This window comes from Daphnia carinata, chromosome 10, assembly GCF_022539665.2.
Source record: "Daphnia carinata strain CSIRO-1 chromosome 10, CSIRO_AGI_Dcar_HiC_V3, whole genome shotgun sequence".
NCBI lineage: Eukaryota > Metazoa > Arthropoda > Branchiopoda > Diplostraca > Daphniidae > Daphnia > Daphnia carinata.
The window spans coordinates 4,628,650-4,653,362 of record NC_081340.1 but is presented as its reverse complement, the minus strand read 5'-3'; the positions used below and the strand labels follow the sequence as shown (position 1 = coordinate 4,653,362).

The 24,713-nt window shown below is 39.1% G+C and overlaps 3 protein-coding genes and 3 long non-coding RNA genes across 9 annotated transcripts in view; 3 read left to right on the top strand and 3 right to left on the bottom strand.

The window, feature by feature from the left end:
• Positions 1-9,576, bottom strand: part of LOC130702442 (netrin receptor UNC5C-like) — a 56,171-nt gene extending 46,595 nt beyond the window's left edge. For both annotated transcript variants that reach the window (XM_057524114.2, XM_057524127.2), the window contains exon 1: positions 9,496-9,576. In XM_057524114.2, coding sequence (XP_057380097.2) covers positions 9,496-9,576 — 81 coding nt within the window. The remainder of the gene's footprint in view (positions 1-9,495) is intronic.
• Positions 9,577-16,389: 6,813 nt separating this feature from the next.
• On the bottom strand, positions 16,390-17,040 carry LOC130703350 (uncharacterized). The gene is made up of 3 exons (XM_057524831.1): positions 16,920-17,040; positions 16,646-16,856; positions 16,390-16,574 (listed from the first exon to the last, which is right to left on the bottom strand). The coding sequence occupies exons 1-3, from the start codon at positions 16,932-16,934 to the stop codon at positions 16,486-16,488; spliced, it is 315 nt and encodes a 104-aa protein (XP_057380814.1). The 5' UTR covers positions 16,935-17,040; the 3' UTR covers positions 16,390-16,485.
• On the top strand, positions 16,719-17,671 carry LOC132088369 (uncharacterized). The gene is made up of 3 exons (XR_009421880.1): positions 16,719-16,859; positions 16,941-17,394; positions 17,436-17,671. It is a non-coding gene; the product is annotated as an uncharacterized LOC132088369 (long non-coding RNA).
• Positions 17,672-18,250: 579 nt separating this feature from the next.
• Positions 18,251-22,519, bottom strand: LOC130703349 (aminopeptidase N-like). Its single transcript, XM_057524830.2, has 19 exons — positions 22,411-22,519; positions 21,863-22,288; positions 21,604-21,806; positions 21,379-21,534; positions 21,116-21,283; positions 20,937-21,046; positions 20,844-20,877; positions 20,662-20,781; positions 20,512-20,575; positions 20,289-20,445; positions 20,136-20,217; positions 19,893-20,073; positions 19,624-19,819; positions 19,294-19,568; positions 19,034-19,227; positions 18,812-18,970; positions 18,601-18,744; positions 18,468-18,543; positions 18,251-18,397 (listed from the first exon to the last, which is right to left on the bottom strand). The coding sequence occupies exons 2-19, from the start codon at positions 22,283-22,285 to the stop codon at positions 18,251-18,253; spliced, it is 2,889 nt and encodes a 962-aa protein (XP_057380813.1). The 5' UTR covers positions 22,286-22,288; positions 22,411-22,519.
• On the top strand, positions 18,274-20,261 carry LOC130703352 (uncharacterized). 3 transcript variants are annotated; one of them, XR_009421920.1, is made up of 3 exons: positions 18,274-18,406; positions 18,482-20,085; positions 20,147-20,261. It is a non-coding gene; the product is annotated as an uncharacterized LOC130703352 (long non-coding RNA). The 3 variants fall into 3 exon arrangements; XR_009004649.2 differs by having other exon boundaries at positions 18,278-18,406; positions 18,477-20,085; XR_009421921.1 differs by having other exon boundaries at positions 18,287-18,422; positions 18,500-20,085.
• Positions 22,520-23,111: 592 nt separating the features above from the next.
• Positions 23,112-24,094, top strand: LOC130703353 (uncharacterized). Its single transcript, XR_009004650.2, has 2 exons — positions 23,112-23,451; positions 23,519-24,094. It is a non-coding gene; the product is annotated as an uncharacterized LOC130703353 (long non-coding RNA).
• The last annotated feature ends 619 nt before the right edge of the window (positions 24,095-24,713 follow it).

Here is a 24,713-nt window from a genome sequence, read left to right as displayed (position 1 = left end):
ATCTACTTTTCTTTTATCACAAAAACAGCTCAGACTGTAGCATTTGTTGGTTTTTCTATAGGTAAAAAAACAAACAGAAGAAAGTGAAAACAAATCTGTTCTCGTCTGGAATGCGAGTTTGACGTATCCACCTGAGCCATCTTTGCTTTCATTTGCATATGCAAATCGCGTGTTGCATGAATATTGGCTGCTGGTGGTAGCCATAAACTGTATGGGAATCTGCCCTTTGTTCCCGATCGTGAAAAGACGATGGATCCGACAACAAGGATCCAACTCCTTTTCCTTGTTGTATTGAATTTGAACTTTAAACGGAGGGGTGATGATGTATTCACGCCTCCCTTCCTCGCGTTGAAAGACGACAAGAAATCTTTTTTTTTCCCGTCATGTGCATTTCGGTGACGCAAAACTACAAGAAAAAAGCAGCCGCTCTGTCATTAAAAATCCATTTCGGAAGATCTTGGGGAAAACTAACAACAAAAGTCGACAATTTCTGTGGACTTTTGTTTCAGCCATGGAACAAAAATTCTTTTCATTTTTTTTTTTTTTTTTTTTTTTGAAAAACTCCCTCACTCAGAAAAGATGACGATAAACGTCGCCGTAAACATTTTCTCGGTTTTTCTGCCCGCCCATCTGCGCAAGGAGGAGAAAATCGTCGGGAAGGGCAAACTGTCTGGCATGTGGCATCGAGGTGATTTCCACCGCTCACAGTCAAGAAACAATGAAATAAGAAAAACAAAAGAAACACGAAAGACGTTCGTCGTTGACGGTGGGCGTCGCAACCCCCCTGGCCCATGTAATTTTGTGTCGTTAAAATTGACGAGAAAACGAAGAACTATTTTTTTTTTTTTAAGGGAGAGCTAAACTGCATCGAAAGCTTTCGGTAAAACATGTCAATGACCACCAAACAACTATGGAGGAAAAAAAGGACTGTATGAATAACCTGGCCATTTTTTTTTTCGTTCATCCCCAATTTTCATTTTCTGGCATCAGCTGGGGCTCAATGTAAGTTGTTTGACCTACTCCTTTCACTTATTGTTTGTCCTTCTCCTTCTACTCTTTCACTATTCTTGTATTGCAGAGTTTGGTGGGGTGAACTGAACTGAACCCCCCCCCCCCCCAAAAAAAAAAAATAAAAATTTTTAATCATTTCTCGAGTAGCGAATATTCATTTCAACATGGCTGCATCAATAGACCCCCACCCCATTTTTATTTGGTCTCCTCTTATTATTTCGCTTTCTCTTTTACAATGACCTGCTGTCGCCGAATTTGAAACCAACAATCGTCCACCCGCAAACACACGGAGCATTACACGAAGGCACGCCCTTCCCTCATTTGCGTCTTTATTCCCTTTTATTATCCTCAATGAATGTCTTGGCAAGAAGAAATGACAAAGACACATCACTTAAAAACGCCATAAGCTGAATTCTAGAAAATGAAGCTCTTATGAATATGACGTTCATCCGGTGAGTAATGAAAGAGACGCGACTCAGGTGACCCTGGTAAAAAGAAAAAGGACGCAAAGACAAAAGAACGCCGGCATGTACCGCAATTTCTTTTGGATTTTCCCACCATGGGGCATAAAAACAATGAGACTGCCGTCAAGATGAAATAAACAACAACAACGTTCATAATAAACAGAGGGAAAATGAGATTGCATCAAATTCTCAAAACCGGAAACTCTGATGATCTTTCTCAAGTTTCTTTTTCGGACTTTGGAATAATAAACTAACAAACATTTTCGCCACAACTCCATACGTTCCCTTTCCTACGATAAAAATCAAATCCCACCCTTTTGGCAACCAAGTCTACGATCCTTATCGGAAATTAAGACGAGACTGGTGAGGACTCGCAATAAGGAAGTGGTCAAATGCCTGATCCCTAGCCTGATGTTTGTGATGAGATTATCTACTCTACCGTAGCATCATTATTTTAGTTGAAAGTCAAGCCACGCCCGTGATACACGCTCATCAACTTAGCCAAATGACCAAGTAATTAAACGACGCTTGTTTGCCTTGGAGTTAGGGCAACTAGAAGCAATGACGGGAAATACCGAAATCAACTGGTGGTTGGCAGAAATTTTAATCGAAAAGTAAAAAACGGTCAGAGTCTTTTAAGATGAATGCACCTTAATGAACCACCCAACCTTAAATCGACTTTTGTTGAATGGTTCGTTTGTCGGTGCCGAGAGGTTGTTGCTTATGCCAAGAGTTTTTAGCTGCCGTATGCCGAGCACACGATGGGACATTTCATGTGAACGCGCTTGAGGATAGATGCATTTTGCCCTTAGCACACCTGTAATTAGAAGCCATCAAGAGGTCTGCAGAATCGGGAAAGGTCAAAACAGATATACTGGCAAACTCTTTGAACGTCTTTTGTGAACAAAAAAAAAAAATAACGAGTTTCTGAGGTGCGGTGCCCATGGCTTAGTTTCGCCATCGCTGGTTAGGAATTCATTTTCAACATTTGCATGAAACATCAGCAAAAAAAAAAAAACAGCCTAGCCCTTTTACTTTGCTCTCTGAAGTATGTTGAATAGTGTTATCTCAAACTTAGAGCTGCTGACAGCCCACAACACCTTGAAAAATGGTTCATAACTCGCAATTTTTTTTTTTAAAGGTTGAACGACCGAAGTGGGCAAGACGCAATGATATGATCGGTCAAGTCTAGATTTAGATCAAGGAAAAGAATGTGAAGCATATGATGGATCTGTGTTTCGCGAAAGGATGGCGTGAGCAATAACATTTGCCTTTGATTTTCTTTGTCCATTCGGGCGAAGAGCGAATGACCAGCAGAGATAGATGGAGACGGGCACAACAGATTGATCATCTTGTGGACTGGCGATTTTTAAACCTAAAAAAAAAAGCCGAACCACGGAAGAAAAGTGGCTAGACAGAAAACGTTCACCATCGGCTAGCAGAATTCAAAATAAAATCGTACAACTCTTCGCTTAAATTGTTTTATTTTTTTCCCTAGTTGTATTTACACGTGTACAATGAATAAAATTCAAAGCGACACCGAAAGACCCATTGAATTTCTTTTCATGTGTGGAAAAAAAACATGCCAACCAATCTTTTCACTCAACAGAAGACGTGATGGCATTAATGAGAAGAAAAGAGGGCCAACATTTCTGGTTCTACTATCATCAAAATGTCCTCAATTCACCGCAGACTGACAAGCAAAATTATTCTGATTTTCTACACTTTATACACAAGAAACAAGTGACAACGAAAAATCATTGTCACTTTATTTTTGATATTTTTTTAATGAAGACGTTCGAAAACGTGACCGGCGCTTAGTCCCTTTTTTGTTCCACCGCAATTTCTCCTGAAAACGTCAACGAGCTGAAACACACACCGACCTGGCAAGCGCAAGAGAAATCCTTCCAAAGTCTAACCGCACCCGTGCTCGGTCATTGATTAATCGCCTTTTTGCTGCACTGTTTCTACGTCTTCTTCTTTCCCCTTTTATTTCTTGTCTAGCCGAACGCATTGCTTTTACACATTTTTATTCTAACGTGTTTTTCGATTCCAGTCACACCCCCCGTCAAAAAGAAATGACCGGTACCGGACATTGCCGATGGAACAGCAAGGCTTTCCTATCCTCTCGTTTTTAGAGCGCACTTCAATTGCTATCGCAACTGATATTATACAAAGTCAAGTTCAAAGTCATGTACCTCTTTGAGCTCTCCAATCAGTCGATTACGTACATATTTTATTTTTTTCTTTCAAAATTACCTTTTTCAACGTGGTGCACTAAGATGCACGATAGTTTGTTTCCCTTGTCTTCTGCTTTTTTATTTCTTAGTTATTCAGGATTTTCTTGTAATGGACAAAAGAGAGAAAAAAGCAGAATCAAGGACAACAGAACTAGAGGGACAACAGGATGAATAGATTGAAGGACGACGCCATCCATTCATGCAGATGAAAAGCCTTTTATATATTCGTGTGTTTGGTCCATTGTGTTGGGTACTCGTCAGTGCGTGATGCGTGCACGAAGAAAGAGAAGAGTCGCCTTTTCATCAGTACCATACGTTTACATGATTGCCGTCTCTACAGCGAAGAGACAAACCCTTTTTAGTTCAATATTTTACGTTCACGCTCCAGTTGCTCTTTTGTCACGACGTTCTCTGTTACTTGACATTCAAAGATGGACTATCAAAGAGGAAAAGATGGTCCAGCTTTCAATGCCAGATTGATGAATACACTACACGGCCGCACCATTCGAATGTTCCACCTAGTCCCTGTTGTCTCAACGACATGCATTATTTACCTGTTAGTTCTTGAATAATGGAAGATACGTAACGTAAAACAAGACGAAAGAATCGATAATTTCAAATATCTAAACAGCAACGGACTGTAAAATTAGTGGCAAAAAGGTGATGGCAGATATTGCCTGATAACAGCAAATTCGTTACCAAATTCAATCATCCGCAAAATGTAAAGGCATCCACGTGTCGACACGATCGATACGTCAAACGTGGGTCGGAGTACACATGAACTATCAGACAGCAAAAATGTGTGGGAGGTCAACCTTTCAGACGGTTAATGACGCAGGCCATATTCAAAACAAATCGGAAGAAACCTTTTTCCTTCTTTAAAATAAAGTGACAGTAAATGGGTCCGGAAACACGCTGGAGTAAAAATCTGATGGAACATTTCTTCCGCGAAAAAGGAAGGAGGGGAGATGTTAAAAAAAAAAAAAAATGACGAAAGGGAAGGAAAAAAATGCACGTGTCTGCACTTCTTTTTCATACAAAACAAGTTAAAGAACAAAAAAGAAGTAGCGCAACAGACATTGCGAGCGATTCCACTCAAAGTAACAGCGGAACGCAATGTCACAGTAGAACAAGCACCGCGAAAAGACGGCGAGTAAAAAGAAGAGGGGAAAAAGATCAAAATGAATCCCAATAAGGGAATCCAGTGATCCTTAAAAGGGTCGAGTTATGCCGTACTGCAAAATAAATTGCCAGTCACTGCATCCGCCTGCATAAGTCTCAGCTAAAAGGGCACCAAATACTTGAGTTTCGATACTTGAACGGTTTAATTGATTGTAAAATTAAAATAGAAAACACAAGAAACATCAATGAATAATTGCGAGAGAAGCAAAACAACAAGGTCATCTACGACAGACGTCAGCGGACAAATGTCGTAGAAATAGAATTGGTATCAGGTGACAATTCTTCATTCCCCCCTCAAAAAGCGTCCCCTATTTACCTCGTTTACTTTGGTCATTTGATGCTCAACAAACAAGGAAATAAAAACGTTCTTTCATCAAGACGAATTGTGAGTGAATCAATAATGAACGTCAGTGGGGGGTTGTCCCCCTATATGGATATCCCTCCCCATCAAACAAAACGCCAAAACGTTCACGGTTTAATTGGCGATTAAATGATAAAGCCAAATGAAAATTCATTTGTGTTACAAAATGTTTCAACTTCAAGTACATGGCATCTGGTAGATGCAAAACAGAAGTAGAAAAAAAAACAGAACGATTACATTTTTAGGAAAATGTTTACCTATGACAATAGAACTTTCCACAAATCTCACGATTGACTAAACATCACGACAATTGGATTCTAGGTTGTTATAATCCTGGAATAAAACCGCCGTAATGGGAAGAATATTCATTAAACGAGTTTTCCTTTCTATCAAACTGCATTTCGTTTTAGTCACAGGATTGTCAGCTAAGCAATGTTTGAGCGACACATGTTCAAAAGAAAAAGTCAAAGCTTCGTGCTTTCTTTGCTGACAGCCATTCAAAATTAGAATAAAATATTTGGTGCGTCTGCCTGTGAAGTTTTTTTTTTAATGACTCCATAACAGGAAGTATTTGATAACGTTCAGCGGTTTGATAGGCGAGGGGAATTAAAGAAATTGGAAGAAAAACAAAAATCTTGTCCCCACGAAAAAGAAAAATGGACCGTGCTGATAGCGTGTCTGAGGTGACCAATGTCATTCAGAACTTTCTTCCCTTTCTCGTCTACTGGCCGTCAGTATTTTACATTATACTAAGCACCACACTAGGCATCGGGGCTAGGCGACAGTTTATCTGTAGACAGTTGTAAAAGCCTTTAGGTTGGAAGTGGAAGGCACTAAAGGCCACAGATGCAGGAAAATGTACATAAGAGATGGATGAGTGCATGCCTGGATGGATAGAAGAAGAAGGAGAAAAAAAAAGAAGACTTGTAAACGTTCCAGAATTGGGCAAGATGGCTATCAGCAACAGCAGAGGACAACCATACGTATGGAACCCTCTATAACTTGCCCGAGAATCGCTTGCTCTTAAAAGCTTTTCCTACATTTTCTTGTCTTCTCGTTTTGATTCTTCTTCTTCCAAACATCTTCCACCAGAAGACCGGCCTCTTTTTGTTTTTATTGACAAGACGCCAGGACGGATATATGGTAGACAGGAGGCACCCCCTCTACTAGCTCCGCACTATCCCACTCTTCTTCTTCCTTTGTCTTTGCCCTTTTTACTTCCTATCCTCAATGTATCCATCCTTCTCTTTTTGAACTTGATTTCTATACGACATGCGGATGTTAACGCCACCACTGGAAAGTGACTGTCTGATGACTACGGGCACCATCACGAATCCATTCAAAAACAGGGGATGAGAAACTCTAACAGAAGCCAAAAAAAAAAAAAAAAAAAAAAAAAAAAAAAAAAAAACGCAAAGAGGGGTAGTGGTGACTGGCGATAGCCATCAGCAAGTTTTAAGAAAACAAACGAAATTCTATGAAGACTTCGACGTCTTGATACCGAGAAAAAAAAAGGCCCCAGGATCATTTTGTCTTATCTCTATCTCAGTTTTTAATGCGAATTTCATGTAGTCCCTTCTAGTGAAATGAAAGATGGGTGCGGGAATAGACAGGTACGACATTCATGAAACGGCAAAACACAGTGGAATTCTTCCGGTAAAAAAAAGCGACCTCATAAAAGCGATTACAAAAAAATCCGTGAAGATACCTATTCGATATTCTCAAGCCCCACTGGAAAAGGAAAAATAAAAACAAAGGCATGGATATTGGAAGAAAAAAAAAAGGAATAGGATTCGAAAAATGATTTAGGTTCCCTCTCGAAAAGGTTTGGTAGTGATAAGGTGAACGTCGTTAAGTATCGAAATCAAGCCACATAACTGGATTAGTTGGTGGCTGTCATTATTCAAAGAATGACGTGAAAAAAAAAAAAGGGAAAAATATCCACAACAGATTCAAAGCTTATCGGTGGTTCGAGTTTACCTCCCGCGAGGACAAGCAGCAATGACCAAGAAAGGCCACGTCCTTGCCTCTTGTTCTCTCTGCCCAGCTGCGCTCGATGCATTAAAGTCTTTTGATGGTTCCATCTACGGAAACTCTCACCGCCAACCAACCGATATGATATAAGAACGCTGACATACTTTGGCTTTAAACACTAAAAGCCCACATATGTCTCAGAAGATGACCGTCATTTGGACATGTCAATAAAAAATTTTCCACAGAAAATTAGAGGGAAACACGTTTAATGGAAAACTAAACTGGAAAACTGGTTTGTGCCTTCTACTGAAATAGAATTCTTCCTAAAAATTCAAACGAGGTTCTTTAAAGAGTAGCAAACGAAGAGGGACAACTATTCTGAGCCAGAAACATTAGTCAAGAGATGACGGCAGACGAACAATTGAACGAATATTCAGTTATCGTTGGCTTTGCCAAGGATTTCAAAAACCACTTCATGAAAATTTCAAACGTTACGTAGAAACACGAGCAGGTGAAAATAGGGCAAACGATTGCTTTCGCTTTGACTTACTCTACATGAAACAAACTAAGAAATGGTGGCTGTCAAAGCTTCTTCCAATTAACAAAAACAGTGTTGAAAACATAATTGGAAAAAAGCTTTTATGAAGAGTCCCATTTACTTCACGTCTTGAGTAAAATTCAATAGCCTATTTACTGGTTTAAATTCCATGGACGTTACCCAGTTGTCGGTTTTTCCCCCCAATAAAATATTCTACTCATTCAAAGAAGAAAAGAAAAATGCCAGAAAGAAAAAACACCATCGCCTACCGCCCACAAAATGTTTGAATGCAGCAAAGAGCTAGCAGCACTTTGCAGTCGAAATTCATGGCCAACAACTTGTGCGTCTGTGTATACACACACGCATATAATATATTGGGAGGAAAAAGAAAAGGGGAAGAAGAAGATAACGAGACACTGGCGCAGCTAAAAGCTTTTTTTCTTCTCCCCCTTCTTTTTATATTTCGAGGAGTCGGAGCCGCGTGACACAACCATTGAATTCAGTCAAAGAAAAAAGGCCCCGGTTTCAAACGGACCCCCAAATTCTCTACTCACTAAATGGTCGCTTCGTTTCATCATAAATAAATAAAAAGGAAGAAAAAAATTGAAATCATTGAAAATATTTTTGAAGAAAAAGACGAGACGCAACGTGCAGCGCAACAGCTGGTGCATCGAACGATAATCGTATTTATTTTTTTTTCGAGAGGGAAGAAAACAGGACAAGAGCCACTCGAGTTCGAAAAGGGCAAAACACACAGCGGACATGTTCTAAGGGGAAAAAAAAAAGAAGATGAAGTCGTTTTCTATCGCATCATCCCCAAAATGGAATTCAAGAAAGAGACCAGAAGGAATCAAAACCAAAAAAAAATGCTGAGATGCGAAGAGGGGGAAATCTCCGATAAAATAAATAACAAGTCGCGCATAAATCAACAAGCGAACGCACAGCTGAGGCGATTGAATAGCACAAAAGATGCGGTTGTAAATTTAGGTGGACTTTTATTATGAAAAGGCTTCTCCTTTTTTTTTTATTTACGAGAATAAAACATATTCCTGAAAAAAAAAAAAAAAAAAAAAGAATTCAATATTATTATTCTATGCGTCGGCTTGAATTACGCACGGTGTAGTGGTCAGCTTCGCTCTGACTCCGGATTGGAATAAAATAAACCTTTCCTGGTACTTGTGAAGTTCTTTTACGTAAATGAAAAGCTAACGAGACACGAAGTTTTTAGACGTACGAAAAAAAAAACATGGTAGTTCCAGTAAAATTGGCTCAAAAACCAGAGACATCGTGTTTCAAGCACGAAAGAATATTTCTCAAAAAAACCTTTTGTTTTCCTTGGACCCGCTACGGAAAAAAAAAAAAAAAAGAAAATCGTGTTTCAAAACAGGATTTTCAATGATCGCGCTAAATGCTGTCGGTACAACCCTCTTTGTTTGCCTACTGTTTTTCTTTGTTCCACTTCCCATGGGCTCCCAGATTGTTTCAGTACACCTGAGCTTCTTGAAAATCAAAAGACGGGATCTCTTTGTCTCTCCCTTTTTTTCCAAGAATAGCCGCAGCCATTGAAGTGCCCCCCGTTCATCCCCCGATGGACAATTAACATTTGTGGCTGATAACTAGCGAGTCGTCGTCTACCGACAGACGGCACCCGGGCGACAATTTGGCGGTGCTTACAACCACCAAGGTAGTGGCAAATAGGGCACGTAAAGAAAAAAAGCCACCTACCTTGTTTGGGTCCTCCAGTCCTTGGCAGCAGCTCTCTAAACGTTGATCCGTTGGTGTTTGGATTTCATTTACGAGTGCCATCTGTAAAAAAGAAAACATCACGTTAGGGTTTTTTTTTTTTTCTGAATTGAACACCATTTGACATCTATTTATCTATCTATTTTTGACAGCTGACATTCATGAAAACATTTAAAATAAAAAGAGCGAATGAGAAAAATAATTTTGGCAAGTGTTTATCATTTTTCGATGGGACCTGAAAACCATGGAACTCAGAAAGGATTGATAATGGTGGGAATGTTTGTGCACTAAAGTTTGTTTTCTTTTTTTTTTTTTTAAAGTGGATTCGAACAGAGAAAGAACCGACGTCGGCTGTGCAAACAGACGTCGAATTGGACGTCAGCCCTGAGCAAATGGCCTTTTAACAAAGGGAAACGTATCAAACAAATGCTCGTTTTGTAGGCAGAAGGAGAGCGAGGACTCCCCTGAAAAAACTCTTTCGAGTGAGGCAAATGAGCCGTTTAGACGTCCATTTGCGGGACGAGAAAAGTGGCGGCGTCTACGGTTTCTCCTCGTCAAAAACAAAAGGCGGTTTCTTTGACAAAGTCACGCGATCGTCTTACGAAAAATTGTAAGAAGCTCCTGAATTTCATAGTTTCAACGTTGATGACTTCCTTCTCTGCGACTCGCAAAGTAGTCTGGTTTGAAACGATCACGCAAGAATAATAGGACCCCTCTCTTGGCCGGAAGTTAACTAATAACAAATTTGAATAATTTTATTCGTTCGACATAACTGGGGGGAAAAAGCTGTAACTTCATTCTGTCTAGCAATAGAAACGCGACGCGAAGAGTTGTTTTAAAAATCAAGAGCTTGTCTATGATGGGGAGATGCACTTCCATCTCACACCCTTGCGCCATAGTTCAGTATAACATAACTGTAGCCCATTGTTGTTGTTGCTGCTGCGGCCGGGATTTATCGCAGCTTTTAGTGGGAGGAAGTGGAGCAACGGGATACAGACACACTCACAAAAAAAAACGGGCAAATAAAAAATACAGAGAGAAAGAAGGAAAAAAAAAAGCGAATGGCGGCCAGTAGTACTAACATGTCACAATACACTCACAGCTCGGATCTAGCTCCTATTTCTCCATCTCCGGAAGGATTTATGAGTCGACGGAACCCACCATCTTCTCATTTCTCTCTCGTTCTTTAGCGGGAATGTGCATAACCACATGGAAAACTCAAAGCTTCGTTATTTTTTTTCTTTCTCTTTCTTTTATTTTCACGCACGTGTTTCTGTTTGTCTATTCCGGTGCTTTCAACCGCGTCGTAAAGTTCCTATATGTCCGGATGCTTTAATAGATGCCCACCCTCTCTTCGTTCTCTTCCCATACAGTCCAAAAAAATCCTTTGAAATAACCAACAAGCTGTGAATATCTATTCGTATTAAAACTTCCCTTTCTTTTTCTTGCTCCAGCTGAGCCTAACGTGAATCGGGGGAGATTTTCGTGCATTTAAATCAATCGAAATTGTTGTGCCACTTCAACGCCTTTTGTCTGCATGGCAACGTGACTGTAAAGAATCGTCCGAAAATGCAGACAATTGAAAAAGAAACGATAAAAAATGTAGGGAAAAGGAATTTTCGATTATTCAACATTCCCCGGAGAAAATGGAAACGAAAAATTACATTAAAAGGAGCACGGATGGTAGAAAATTGTTTCAAGAAAAACGTGGGTGTTGCTTATCGTCGTCGAGAATCAAATTGAAGAAACGGAAAAACGAAGTTTCCCTTTATCTTTTTTCCCCGCTCGAATTTCTGAAATTTCGATCGGGTGTGTTTAACGTGATCCATTTATGGGTATGACCGAATTACGATCTTACACACCTCAAAGCCATTTTATTAACAAAGCGACTTCACATGAAAATCAAGAAAACAGCTAGCCCGTCTCAATTCAGTCTATCAGAGACAACACAAAAGTAGCCATAAAAGGAAAAATATTTGCTAGGCACTATCATTCCCACATAATTTGTACGAAAATGTAAAACCCCTGAAGGAAGTTTCCATTCACAGGCTTTGAAATATTGAACATCAGTTACACTTCGACGACAATGTAAATAAAATTCGTCGTCCGCCCCACACATAGTCCATAAAAAAATTCAGTCCCAAAAAGGTTTTACACGATAACAATTGACTTTTAAAAATCTAATCGTTTAAATGCAATAAAAAAAAACTGAACATTTAAAGTAACTGATGTTGGTTTGCTCAACGATTCCAGCGGACATGAATCGCTAGAACAGTTGAAAAATAATTCGGAAGGTTCGAGAAAATGAGCCAAAATGGAAATGATAAAATGCCTTCAATGAACAGACCTAGATCAAACGCTAACCACCATGCATGCAAACAGGAAAGGAAATGAGTTGGACATCTGTTAGAACTCCGAAAAAAAAAAACGCTGGCATATAATCTTTATGCACACAAACCAGACAATGCGTGAACCAAAAAAAACAAAAAAAAACAAAAAAACAAAACAAATAATAATCATAATAATATTCGAAAGTTGACATGATGGGCGTCGACCACCCATCTATTGTTGACCGTTTCCAACAGTCCCCCATCACTCTTCCTTAACCAACATGGTCGAAAAAGGAAGCTGCCCTTAACCATGGCTGAAGAACGTTGCCCACCTTTATCATACGATATTTCCCACTGTGGTTTTTTACAGCGTTAATTTACGACCTTTTTCGGACACGAGAGGTAAAAAAAAAAGGACGCCTCCCCACAACCGCCTATAAGGATGGATGTATAGAATCAAAAATGTTTAATGTGAGAAGCCTCGAATTCAATGCAGAGCTAAAACATGAGGAAATCAAAAAGCAAACTACCACTGGAATTGAGGTTTTTTTGAAAAATTTCACCACAAATCTAAATGTTCCACCAATTCGAGTAATAAAAAAACGAAGTTGAAAATCGCTGCCCTTTTTTATTAATTTTATTGCTTGGCCCAGAATTTCTCTTCTGTTTGTATTTTCCGACGAATGCCATCTGACGGCTGTCCGTCGATGGTCTGGTGGAAACCGTATCCGAGTGTTATCCGATCCGCACGTGACAAACACACACATCTCGTCAAGATTGATTGTGCATCATCATCGCAATCACGTAGGGCTGGGCGACCGGTAGTCGTGAAATCCGATCAGTCGTGCAGGCTGAATCAATACTGCTGGTCTGTTTTACTATTTATGGGCTAGCTAGACTGGAAATAGGTTACCCAATAAATTTCAGCATTGACTACTTCCTTTTCCATTATTCAATCAGCCTGATTCAATCACTCTTTCCCGTACCAGAACAGACGTTATCCCGATAACAGCAGACATAGAACGAAGAAGAAATGCAACCCATAACTGAAAACCCTGGACCAATTACACGTTCAACGAGTACCATAAGCGAATTTAGGACTTTAGGAAAAAACGAGTGGCAAAATCTTGAACGTTATTTATTGCTACACAGCTTCTCGTAAATTGCCACCCACCCTCCCCCATCCTAAATTTGGAACTCCTTGGTAAGCAACCCAGCAATTGAAAGAAAGTCGACTTGAAGAATTAACAAGACTGAACAACGGAGGTGGGCTAGATTAAACTACAAAAACATCCAGCAGTCTGTTCGAATGATGGATGGCGGATGCGGGGAAAGCAGCACTTTCAATTGCTGTAGTGGCAAAATGCAATATGATGAAGTAGGTTCGTGTACTACAACGTCCTTTTTTTTCAAAATCAATCCATCACAGCCTCAAACGATCATAGCTATACAAGGTGCTTTTTGTGGGCCTGACGCAACAATGACGGATTCTGTGTTTGCGCGCCATTGTATACTTTTCATCAGAGCAATTTTACATCGAAACAGTGACAGCCAATCCTACGAAGAATTGTGGAACACGCGAACGACCAATGCCCGTTTTTGTTAGCTTTACACACCCAAAACGATGGCTGACTTTACCTACTGATGAGACCGCAAACAGATGGCTCGTTTAGACGTCAGAGCGTAACACCCAAGAGAGAGTTCCTTCAAACAGAGAAAACAACGCGAAAAACGAAAGAAAAGATGTCTAGCTTATTTAAGGAAAGATAACAAACCTCGACTGAATAAACAGTAAATACGCTTATTTACTTAGACGAATCAACGTGGTGGTCAATTAAGGTAGTGCACACAGCCCTCAACAGAGCGCCTGGCTCAACAATTTTCTCTTAAATCGATCGTGCGATTATTTGAAGGCACAGTGATGGGAAACAATATTTAAAGTGCGAAGGACAAGAGACATACAGCTGCATACATCAGAAAGCCCTAACTGAAATAAGTCCTAGACACTCGTCAGCATTCGACAGCCTTTCGAATACGACGAGGAAAATTCCAACAGCAAACGACCCTCCCCGATGAGCCATCAAACAATTGATGGGAAATAAACAGAGGCAACAATCAAATATGGGGGGAATCAAAAATTAGGGCTAGTGACTCATCGCCACAGATGAATAAACAATTGAAAGTGGGAATGTATTGAATTGTAAAAGTGTTCCTACCAGGTGTCTAAATGCCATTTAATTTTGTAAATATCAGATGTTGACAATTATTCTCAAAACAGAAAATACGTTAAAAACAAAGGATTGTCAAGTAGCCTTCAAATCTCGAAGATTTCAGAACAAAAACGGGGTGCAAAAACAAAAAGGAATTTTCAGATGTTGAGGTTGACAATGAGAAGTCATGATTGATTTTTCTAATCAACAGGGCATGAAAGAATTGTTCAACCACAGAAAGTATTTCAAAACCCAAACCCCTTAAAAGGTTTAAAGAGTCAAAGAAAGATAACCAGACGGCCTTATGTTTTTTACTTCTTTCCCAGTTTCTACAACGAAAGCAAACCCATCCTCCCCAGATTGAAGAACACGAGGCAACCCATCCTTCTCCCCAAGAAAAAGAAAATTGTCTATGTATCGGTCAAATTTAACTACCAACTCTTAAACTTGATTCAAATGACACCAAGATGTGGAGCTTACGAAATGGATGACAACACAAAACCCAATCGTACCAACGACAAGAGAACGTCAACGTATACAGGCATAGAGCGACTGTTCTCTGATGGCCAGAAACAATTCACTCATAACCAACGAATGTTTAATACGATATAACATTTAATACGTTAAAATCCACACTTACCCATATGAATATCTGCTTCCAGCTTCGTGTCTGCTCGGAATGAAGTTTAGAGTATGACCAGCAACTAAAATTGCGTGTCCCACTTAGTCAATAATGATGATACCGATTAAAGGTTTGCACAACGAATGATCAACATGGCAGTTTTTCCCGCTAATAAAGCAATCGGAGAACTATAAAGCAGTCAGGTTCCCTCCAAATGTCCTTTGTTGCCATATTTGGCGAATCCCCAGTTGGCAATTTGAGTGCTTTTACGAAATTTTCATTTTAACAATGGTGTTAATCATATTCGTACCAGTTTAAAGTAGGAAACAATTACGTAGATTCAAATTACATTTTTATCTGTCGGTTTTTACAAAATGTTAGGCAATTCTTTGTCGCCACCAGGTGACTTATTGTTAAAGCGAGATTATTCAACATTATTATACGTCAATGTATCAAATATGATTAAATAATAAATATATGAATTTATTTAGTCCTTCGTTTTGTTTTATTGCCAACTGGAATTCCAAAAATACCGCAGCAGTTTAATGTTCCAATAACTACCACCCGGTGGCAGCACAAATCATAATGTTTTCGGCCTCTAGACTATTCTTGGCGAAGTTCACTGGCGATTATCCCGCCATCCCTAAAATATCGATTCGGCTTTAAAGGTCATGGTGCCAATTGCTTCATGGATGATGAGCTTTCGCTGTAAGTTTACTCATTCGTTTTTTTAATTACTTCTCAATAAGCATACGAAAAAGTTTTAAATTTCGACATGTATATCTAGCATCAGTGCTGCAGGTAACAATTTGCAATGCTGCATAACTGTTCAAACAAAAGAATTACGACTTCGAATTCACAAATTTTACTGAAGTACAGTAACGCCATATCTCAGAGATTCGTGATGCAAAATTAAACAAACTTGTTAGGGTATTGCTTGGATGTTTAGTTGTTCATGTTGATATTTGTTATTTCCTTGTAAATTTAGGTGCAATGATATTTAGCTGGTAAAGATAGTGCTTTTAAGTGTAAAATTTCTATTCGAATAGCATAGTTGGGCACTGTAAGTTAAAGAATCAAGAAGGAGAATGTTGTCTATTCGTATGATTTGAATAGTTTTAGAAAAGATTTTTAAGTAAAATATTTCAGCAAATGACAGGTGTGAGATGGGCTTCTGATAGAATTGTAAATTCTATGAATTTTTTTGTTATTTTAAATTTTAATGTTTATTTCTTTCTAAAAGGCAAACCTGCCCAACACTGACAGCCAAATGGTTGCTCTTGATTAAACCACATACCAACAAGACAAGGTAACATAACATGTCAGTATTTCTATGGCCATAACACTGATGCATCCCATTTTTAACCTTTTTTTTTCAAGCTCTATTTTAGATTTGTTTTATCTTTTTTTAAATGTAGAGTAATCTAACACAACATTTTAGCCCATCATGCTGACATACAAATTGCAAAATATTGTGTTAATGTCTTTGTTGCAGCAGTAGAGAAGATTTCTTGGAAGTAATTTATTGCTCCTTTGCGTTGGTGAGTTCTGATTATTCCTGGTCTGGGTAACTTGAATTCTACTGATGTATAAGCTACTGTTAAATGTTTCGGATACTATAATGCTTTGGCCACAATCTGTGTTTAATAATAGTTTACACATAAGCAGAATTCAAATTTTATACTTGAGGTATCAGATGTCATAAATCTTCTACTTCTTTGAAAATCTATCATTTTTATTGAGCGTTCATGTACATTTTTGTTATGGCATGGAATCTATAAACAATTGAAATTTTTTTGACCTAGGCTGTTTATTTGCCATGGCCGTAACCCCCGTAACTGCTGTATCCTTCATAACTCTGATGACTGTAGCTGTGATGGCCGTAGCCATCATTGTAATCTGAAATTCGTAACAGAATCATTTGTAATTTGAATTAATTTTTTAAATATTTATATCACAGATGTACGTACCGTCACGACAGCCACCCTTTTTGTGGCATTTCTTTAGCCAGTGTTCGAGTTTGTGCATAATGATTTTCAGAGCAGACTCGTCCGGCATCATGTCGATGGCAGCATCGGTATCAGCTTCCATCGCGGCATCATCCACTAGAGCGACAGACAGTCCGGCATCTTCAGCGACAGGCTGACCTACAGCGATGGCCACCAAGCCTAATACGATGATCTGGTAAAAAAGAAATCTTTCCATTATAGAATGTTTAAGTCGTAGACGATAGCAATCACTTACTAAACCAATCTTCATGTTTAGTCAAACTAGAAATGGAAAGATGTTTGTTTGCAAGAGAGCCAGTGTTTACTGATGTTTTGAATACTCAACTGCGCGGGCTTATATACCAAGTTTCTTTCGCCCGTCCGTTTCGCTTTCATTGCCAGTAGGTTGCACCCTGCACAGCATCTGTCGGTTAGGAAATTTTTTTTCCATCGCGGAAATCCTCGTAACAATCAGGCCAAGGTTGTAGAGGTACCTGCTTCTTCGAGAGACTATCTTTCTAGTTCTGTGCACGTAGTACATTAATCTGTCTCTACATCCATCGCAAAAACGCGATGATAATGTATATTCGCCAAGGTTTCCCATTATCAAAATGAAACTATTTCCCGTTTAGCAAGTGTTTAATCGCCTTTCCTGTGTAAGTGTAATTTTTCGAACCAAGACCTTACCTTATTTATGACTGCTATAGCTTTTTACCGCTTTTCTTTTCAAGGTTTATTTGTTGTTGTTTTTCTTACGTCATCTTCATTTCAGTTTCGTTTGAACGTTACCATTAGCTTCTGTCCCGTTTTAATGGAACTGGCCTTCGGGATATGCAGAACATGTTTTCGGGTCCATTGTCTACAAATTAGGAACCGTAACGAGGTAACTTGATTTCGTGACAAGTGATCGTGGTACTTAAATTATGATAGTCATCTGTAGTGTTGTTCACCTTCTTATGACAGGATTTGATTTTCTGCATTTCGGGATTTCCTGATTTTTTCTAACCTGAATTTTGTTTTATTCAAATGCTAGTGCGTGATCTTGAACATGAGGAATTTCATTGAACGGGGCAATTCACAACACTTTAACTAGACTTCAACGTGTTTCATCACTTAAGCTTAAGGTAACATGTGTCCTTGCCCCCTTTGCATCATTTGTTTTTATCCTTATTTGTTGTTCTCATGAGCTGCTGGACACATTGAGGAATTGCCCAAGTTCGAGACGGAGACATTTCTTCTTAGAAAAGATACATGATAAAAAAGTTGCATCACCTTAGACGGCAATTGCCTGAAGCACAAAATGGATTCTTTTCTCAGCGCGTCCTCAACGTACTTGGCCGTCTCAACAGCAGGCAAGGACACTTTCTCTCTCGAAGGACCTATGTCGAAGGAAATTCCTGTTGTAACGATCATATCTTAAGGTAACACAAATGGCTGCCATCGCTTGACTTCTTGAATTTATTGAATTTTTTTTATTTTTATATTTGCGTATTCAAGGAAAAAGAAGCTCTAACTATGTTCGGGAGTTGCATAACATCTCATACAAGCAATGTTTTCGAAATTTTTGCTGATGGACCTTGGAAATCCTTAGGGCTGGTTGGCGGCAAGCCATATGCCGATTTCTCCTTGGTTCAGTGAAACCCACTTGATGTTCGTTTCAACTGTTTGAATGCCTTGCTTGACGCTGTTTGAATTTCCCAAAATGATGAAATGATCATCCCGTAGTTGAATCAGCTAAAACAGGTGCATGATCTTATTAGTAAAAAGTATTATGTTTAACAAATACTAAATTTTGTCTCTTTACTTTATCAAGTCCAGCTTGTGTGTTTTGGCGAGTGCAGACGTAGCGGTACCAAGCGGGAAAGTAAGTCACTCCTAGCCTATATTCGGCATATTTTTAAAATCAATTGGCGGAAAATCATAAAGATTTTACTTACGCATTTCGAATGTCATCCCAGCGGTTGATCAGAAAATCCAGAGCAATCTCGTTACCGATAGGATTATTTGCAACGTTGTTGAAGACTGTGTTGACGTCCGATGATCGGATGCCGGAATTGGGATCCAACAACATTTCCAATAATCTAAGGAAACGTTTCTCCCGCCACTCGGTGATTATTGTGTTAACGTAAATTTGAATTCCATAATTACCCTGTTAATACTGTGGCTTGTTTACTGGCGCACATTGCCACAAGGTAGCCAGAGTCACCTTTGTTCTTGTACTGCTGGAAAGCGAAATCGTATTCGACCTGACCACCGTATTCGATGGCCGTGCGTAACACCGTCGATTTTTCATTCGGCGAAATAATCCTGAATTTCGAACAGTTCGGGTTCTTATCATTCTCGTCCTTTAAATTCTTAATCTTAAATTACTGGACAATGTTGTCTGGCTGGGCCATTAGAGTAGCGTATGCGGCAAGCGAATTTTGGACACAATCCGTCACGCCAAGTCTACAAGCCCAATTGACAGCATCGATGCGGCTCAGTTTGTCAAAGTGGGGATTAGCCTGGGTTTCCTGGAACCCGATGAAGGTGTAATAAGGCTCGACAAGGCTAGTCAAATAATTCTGTCAGGCAAATATCCATTCCGTTAGGTGAAGAACGAAAACTATCATTTTTTTTACATGTCATACCTTCCAGCTGGGGAATTCGGCGAAATTATAAAGCATAGTGTCCACATAGTTGAACTCGGAGAGCACTGCATGCCATGGCACGTATTCAATCTCGTTTTTCAGATACAGCGTAAGGTCAAAAGCCTGGGCGTAGGGAAGTAATTCGATCAATGCGAAATTAAACGCGTCATCGAGAAGTTGAGCCCTGTTGTTATCAGCAAAACGTTGATGGTCTGCGATGAGTTGGTCACGGATCAAACCATAGTTAACAGCGTCGTAGAGCACTCTGTAATAATCTAAAAAGTAAAGAATGAAAAGAAGTTGCAGATATAGCCAGTTCTTGATACTTACTTTGTTGTTCAACGTTGAAAATGACCCATTGATTGGCGGCAGCTCCTAGATTAGTTAACGGTTTGCTGACTTGACTTACTGGGAGCCAATCTCTTTTCGCTGCTTGAGTGAAGTCACTGGTGTAGGTTAAGGGCACCCACCATTGGTAGACGATAGGATCGGTAGAATCGTTGCTTTTCCGGAGTAAAAATCTCTCCTGTTGATAGGTGTAAAAGAGGTAATTAGAAACAGCTTGCACGTATTCAAATTTCTTTTCATGTTTATCTAACCTGTTTAACATTAGCACCACCTATTTGGTAATCGCGTGTTACTGTAATAAAGGGGAAGCCCATTTTATATGTCCAAGTGTCCATGATCTCTTTGATGGTTGCTGGAAGGACAACGTTCTCCAAGTCAACTTGAGTTTGTAAAGCTGCCCACAAGTCGTCTTGGTTTGCATTGCCATAAGCGCTACAAAGAAAGGTTAGTTTTGAATATTTACACAACTTCAATTGAATTAATATTCTTTTTACTGATCATTGAGGTAACGAGTGAGCCCGCGCTGAAACACTTCGAAACCGATAAAGTCTGCACACATGCGGATCACGCAAGAACCTTAATAAAAGTAAAATATTTTACTTAATAACAATTTTTTTTTTCTGTAGCTTCAATAGTAACCGGCAAACCTTTTTCGTATGAAATAGAATCAAACATTGAGTTGATTTCGGCGGGAGTATTGACTTCGATGTTGATGGGTCGAGATGTTTCCAGTGCATCCACGCCGAATACGTACTGCAGATTTTCAAGGATAAACTGGTCCGTCATTCTAAAATCCGGCTCAACCTTTACGACAATATTTCCAACATAAAAGAAGTTTGTATATTGGAATTTAAGACTTCTATTACTTACTGCATCAGTGCCGATATACTCCATGTAACTAGCAAAGCCTTCGTTTAACCAGAGCGCGTTCCACCTTCAAAAGAAAAGGGAATGGATTAAAAAAAAAAAAACGAAAATACGTGAAGATGTTGTTGCATGCCCAAGGAACAAGTTACTTACCAGTCCATGGTAACTAAATTGCCAAACCATTGATGGGACAACTCGTGGGCGATAATAATAGCAGCAAATTGGAAAGAGCGTGCACTGGTGGTAACTGGATCTGTGAGCAGGTATTGCTCCCTTCGAATTATAGTAAATAAATTTTTATTTTCATTTGAAATCCCGAAACCTTAATACTTTACCTATAGGTGATCAATCCCCAGTTTTCCATGGCTCCTATTGGAGAAAAGAAAATTTAGAAAACAATAAATAATACGTAATGTATTCGTAACGACCGGCGGCAAAATCCGGAATAGCAGCCATATCTTGCTTCGGCAGTGGATAGTCGATGTTGTAGAAACTCTCGAAGAATTCCAAAACGCGAGGTCCGATATCGCGTGCATAGCTGTAATATTTCAAGTAATTACCAAGATCACATTATGATTAAAACGTTTACGTCTTAGCCGCAGATTACTCAGTGAGGTTGCGAGCATCCGCTCTAGCCCAAATGCGGAATTCCACATTGCTCAGTCCTGGCTCTGATGGAATGCCAACAAATTCCGACACCAAAAATGCTACAAGATATGTGGACATTGTTACAGATGTTTCGTAGTAATCCCAGACAAATCCTGGCACTCCAACGCTATCACATAAGGCATTCAATATCCGTTATTAACCCTTATTTTCTTTATTATTATTATTATTATTAGGATTGTTTATTCAGATCTGAATACGAACATAGGTTCCGTTCTGATCAGCGGCATGTTGCTGGCTGATGTCCAAGTTTCTTTACGGCCCAATGTTACGGCGAAATTGGCTTTCATTGTCGGTTCATCGAAACAAGGAAAGGCACGTCGAGCACTAGTAGCTTCAAAATCAGACACAGCTAGATATCTGAAAAGAAAAGTTAGAAGGAATAGAACTTCTGTTCGTGTGAGGAAAAACATGTAGACAATGTTTTACTTTGTTACGCCGTTCTCTTCGTAATCTGATCGGTAAAATCCGGTCAACAACGTGTTGAGGATTGAAATGTACTTCATGGTAATCTTGTACCGATTGCCGACCGTCAGTGGTTGAGAAACTTGGAGCGTAATTCGCTCCAGGTTCGATTGCTCGTCGATGAAATTGATCACAGGGATGGGATTGCCAGTTTGTTCATCCGTGACCTAAGCGACAATGTCTCGTGTAATCAGCTCGTTATTTTGGTTTCATTGGTGATTACCGTGATCGAAGCCTGATCGATTGTAAGATCAAGGCTGTTGATTGAGATGTTGACTGTTGCAATGATGCATTCGACATAAATTTCAACATAGCCGTCCGTTGTCCAGTTGCCTTCTTCGATAAATGGTAAAAGTCGGATATTGTACAAGCGTGGTAAGATGTTTCCAGGTAAACGCAAATCCTCTCCTTGCCTGGGCTTAGTTTCTACGTTGCTTGGGTAATTGTGGCGGAAAAGGTGAGCTTTCCGGGAAGGGGTATACCACCAACGACTTACTCCGTCAACCGGATCGGGCACAATAGCCGGTTCCAACAGGCTTAATTCAACTGGGTCGGGTCCGTTTTTATTCGATTGGACGTCAAAGCCGAAAGCTAAACTGATTACCATTAACGAGAAGAACAACTGCAAGTTCCAGGTAGCAGCCATTTTCTTTATTAAAGGTAGAAAGAAATTAAAGGTCATGAAAAGCAATGCTGTGTAAGTATATTGAAAATATTTCTAAAAATATGTATATTATGCTGAATTTTTTTCTATTGATGGTTGAATCTTACCTGAAATCAAATCGAGTTGCCAACTCAAACATCAACAGCTGACTGGACCTTTAAACGAGGGGAACAGTCATGAATTGTTTCGGTCATCTCGGTATCGTGCAAACCAGGTCGGTAGGTCTAAACTAAAAACAAAACAAATAACATTTAGACCGTCTGTTCTAATCTCGTTAAATTGTACACTTGTGCTAGGTATTGGGTGCCCAAGACATACATAATCAACGATCTAACAGATAGGAGATGTTGATCCAGTACGATTTGAGCTCCACCGCTATCTTCGTCGTTCGCTTACGTACGTGTCGTTCCGAACGACTTTTCAGGGGTTCATAAACTGGCTTTCTGAAGTACCTAGACATGTCTAATGCCAATAGAGAAGTTCTAGAGCTATAAGTCGACAAATAAAGAATAAGTCGCGCTAACAACTATGATCATTGCATCAACATCAGTTTGATCAGCATAACGTAAAATCCAAAAGCAACGTGATATACCGAGCATTAGTGAAATTCTAACTCCGCCATCTTCAACCAAGTTTCCTACTCCGCCTCTGAAGCTATCTTATCAGCCGGACTGTTAGATATCAGTATATTATCGAGTAAGTAAATATAATTAAGGCTAGCCTTCTATACAAGAAAATAATAGACTTGCTAGCCGCATTACTGTACAACAAAAACTTGCGGGTATCGAACAGGGTCATATAGCTCGATTATTAGCTGTATACCCCACTTCGATTTACATGTATCGATCATATGAAACGTCTGTATACGTATCGAGTTTTTGTGTAGATGTCATACGTGTAGCATTGTTTTTTTATGTATAGTAATAACCGCGTGTAATCTTTAGCTGACGGTTTTCGGTAGTTTTTTTTACCACATTTATTTTACCGTGAGCTTGAACTAAATACTGTATGTCAGATTCTTCGCTAATGCAGAAGTTTCGGGATGACAACCCTGAATCATTGCAACAAGCCCATACTTAAATTGTGGCACAAAATTTGTACAACTAGGATTTTCCCTGGAAACCAATCCAGTATGAAACACTTGAAAGGTAAATATTACACAACTATTCAATAAGTTTTAATCATCTGGTTTATTAATTTTTTTTTCCTTTTTAGTGTAGGACATTATGATTACAAATAATTGAAATAAAGACTTTTTCATGTTCATTTGTCTAAAGCAGTAATAACTGTGGAACTGTTCACAAGTGACATCTATTCTTCTCATTGACTAGATGAGAAAAATATATATTAAATTACGCTAAGAAGAGATTTCTCAATTGGCTGAGAAAGCATGAGGAACTTTATTATAGAAGTGTCAATATCAATTGACGCACAAGCTTGTTGATTGTCCCAAAACATGTCAAATAATTTCACCTGTGATTGTGTGCATGTACAAGTTCCTATAATATTGACAGCTGTAAAACATGCTTCAAAATATGTTTTCCATAGGTCACAAAAGGGGAATTTGTTCATAAGGCATCATCCTTCTTGTATCCACAAACCTTCAGCCTTTCGGTCGTAGATGCAACACTAATTTTGACAACACGATGGTTAAACAATTACTTGTCAGGGATAGATTTTAACCAACGTCATGTACTTAAAATTAGTAACTATACACAAAATTTTTTTAAACTCATGTATGGATAGAAAACATGAAGAAACACAATAGAACGTAAATGACCATGTAAATAATTTACTCAACAAAATGGACAGAAGCAACTATTTGAGAAATAAAACCATACCTTACCATCCAGAACCTGCATCCAAATTACGATACGACTATGGCAGAAGTCCTGATCAGTGTTTCCACTTTCCGCAAAGTGGTATCCCTAGAGGAACGAGTTGCCAGACTGGGGACATAAATCCCTATTTAAAAAAAATAAAATCCCCAGAAAAATCCCTGTTACTCATACTATAATAACGGCCTGTCAGGGGAGTCAGATTTTCCCCTGTGTGGGAAAAACAGTGGAAAGTGGAACCTAGCGCGTGGCCAGCTTACGGTAGGAAAGGGAAAAAAGAAATGACTGAGGCTAGACAATATATTATATTGTGCATATATAGCTTATATACATTATATACATACAGCATTATATACAACTTATATATATTATATACTTGTTCTCTGTAAATAATATTACCAAACATCTCTATTTGCAGCTACTTACAACGTACACATTTCTTCACAACGTACCACTCTTTCATGCTTGAACTTCATCAACAACTTGGCAACACTAACCCTAATGGTGTTAGATATAAAAAGGAACAAAAACTTACGGGTAGCGAATTGGGTCACATATCCCGATGATAAGCT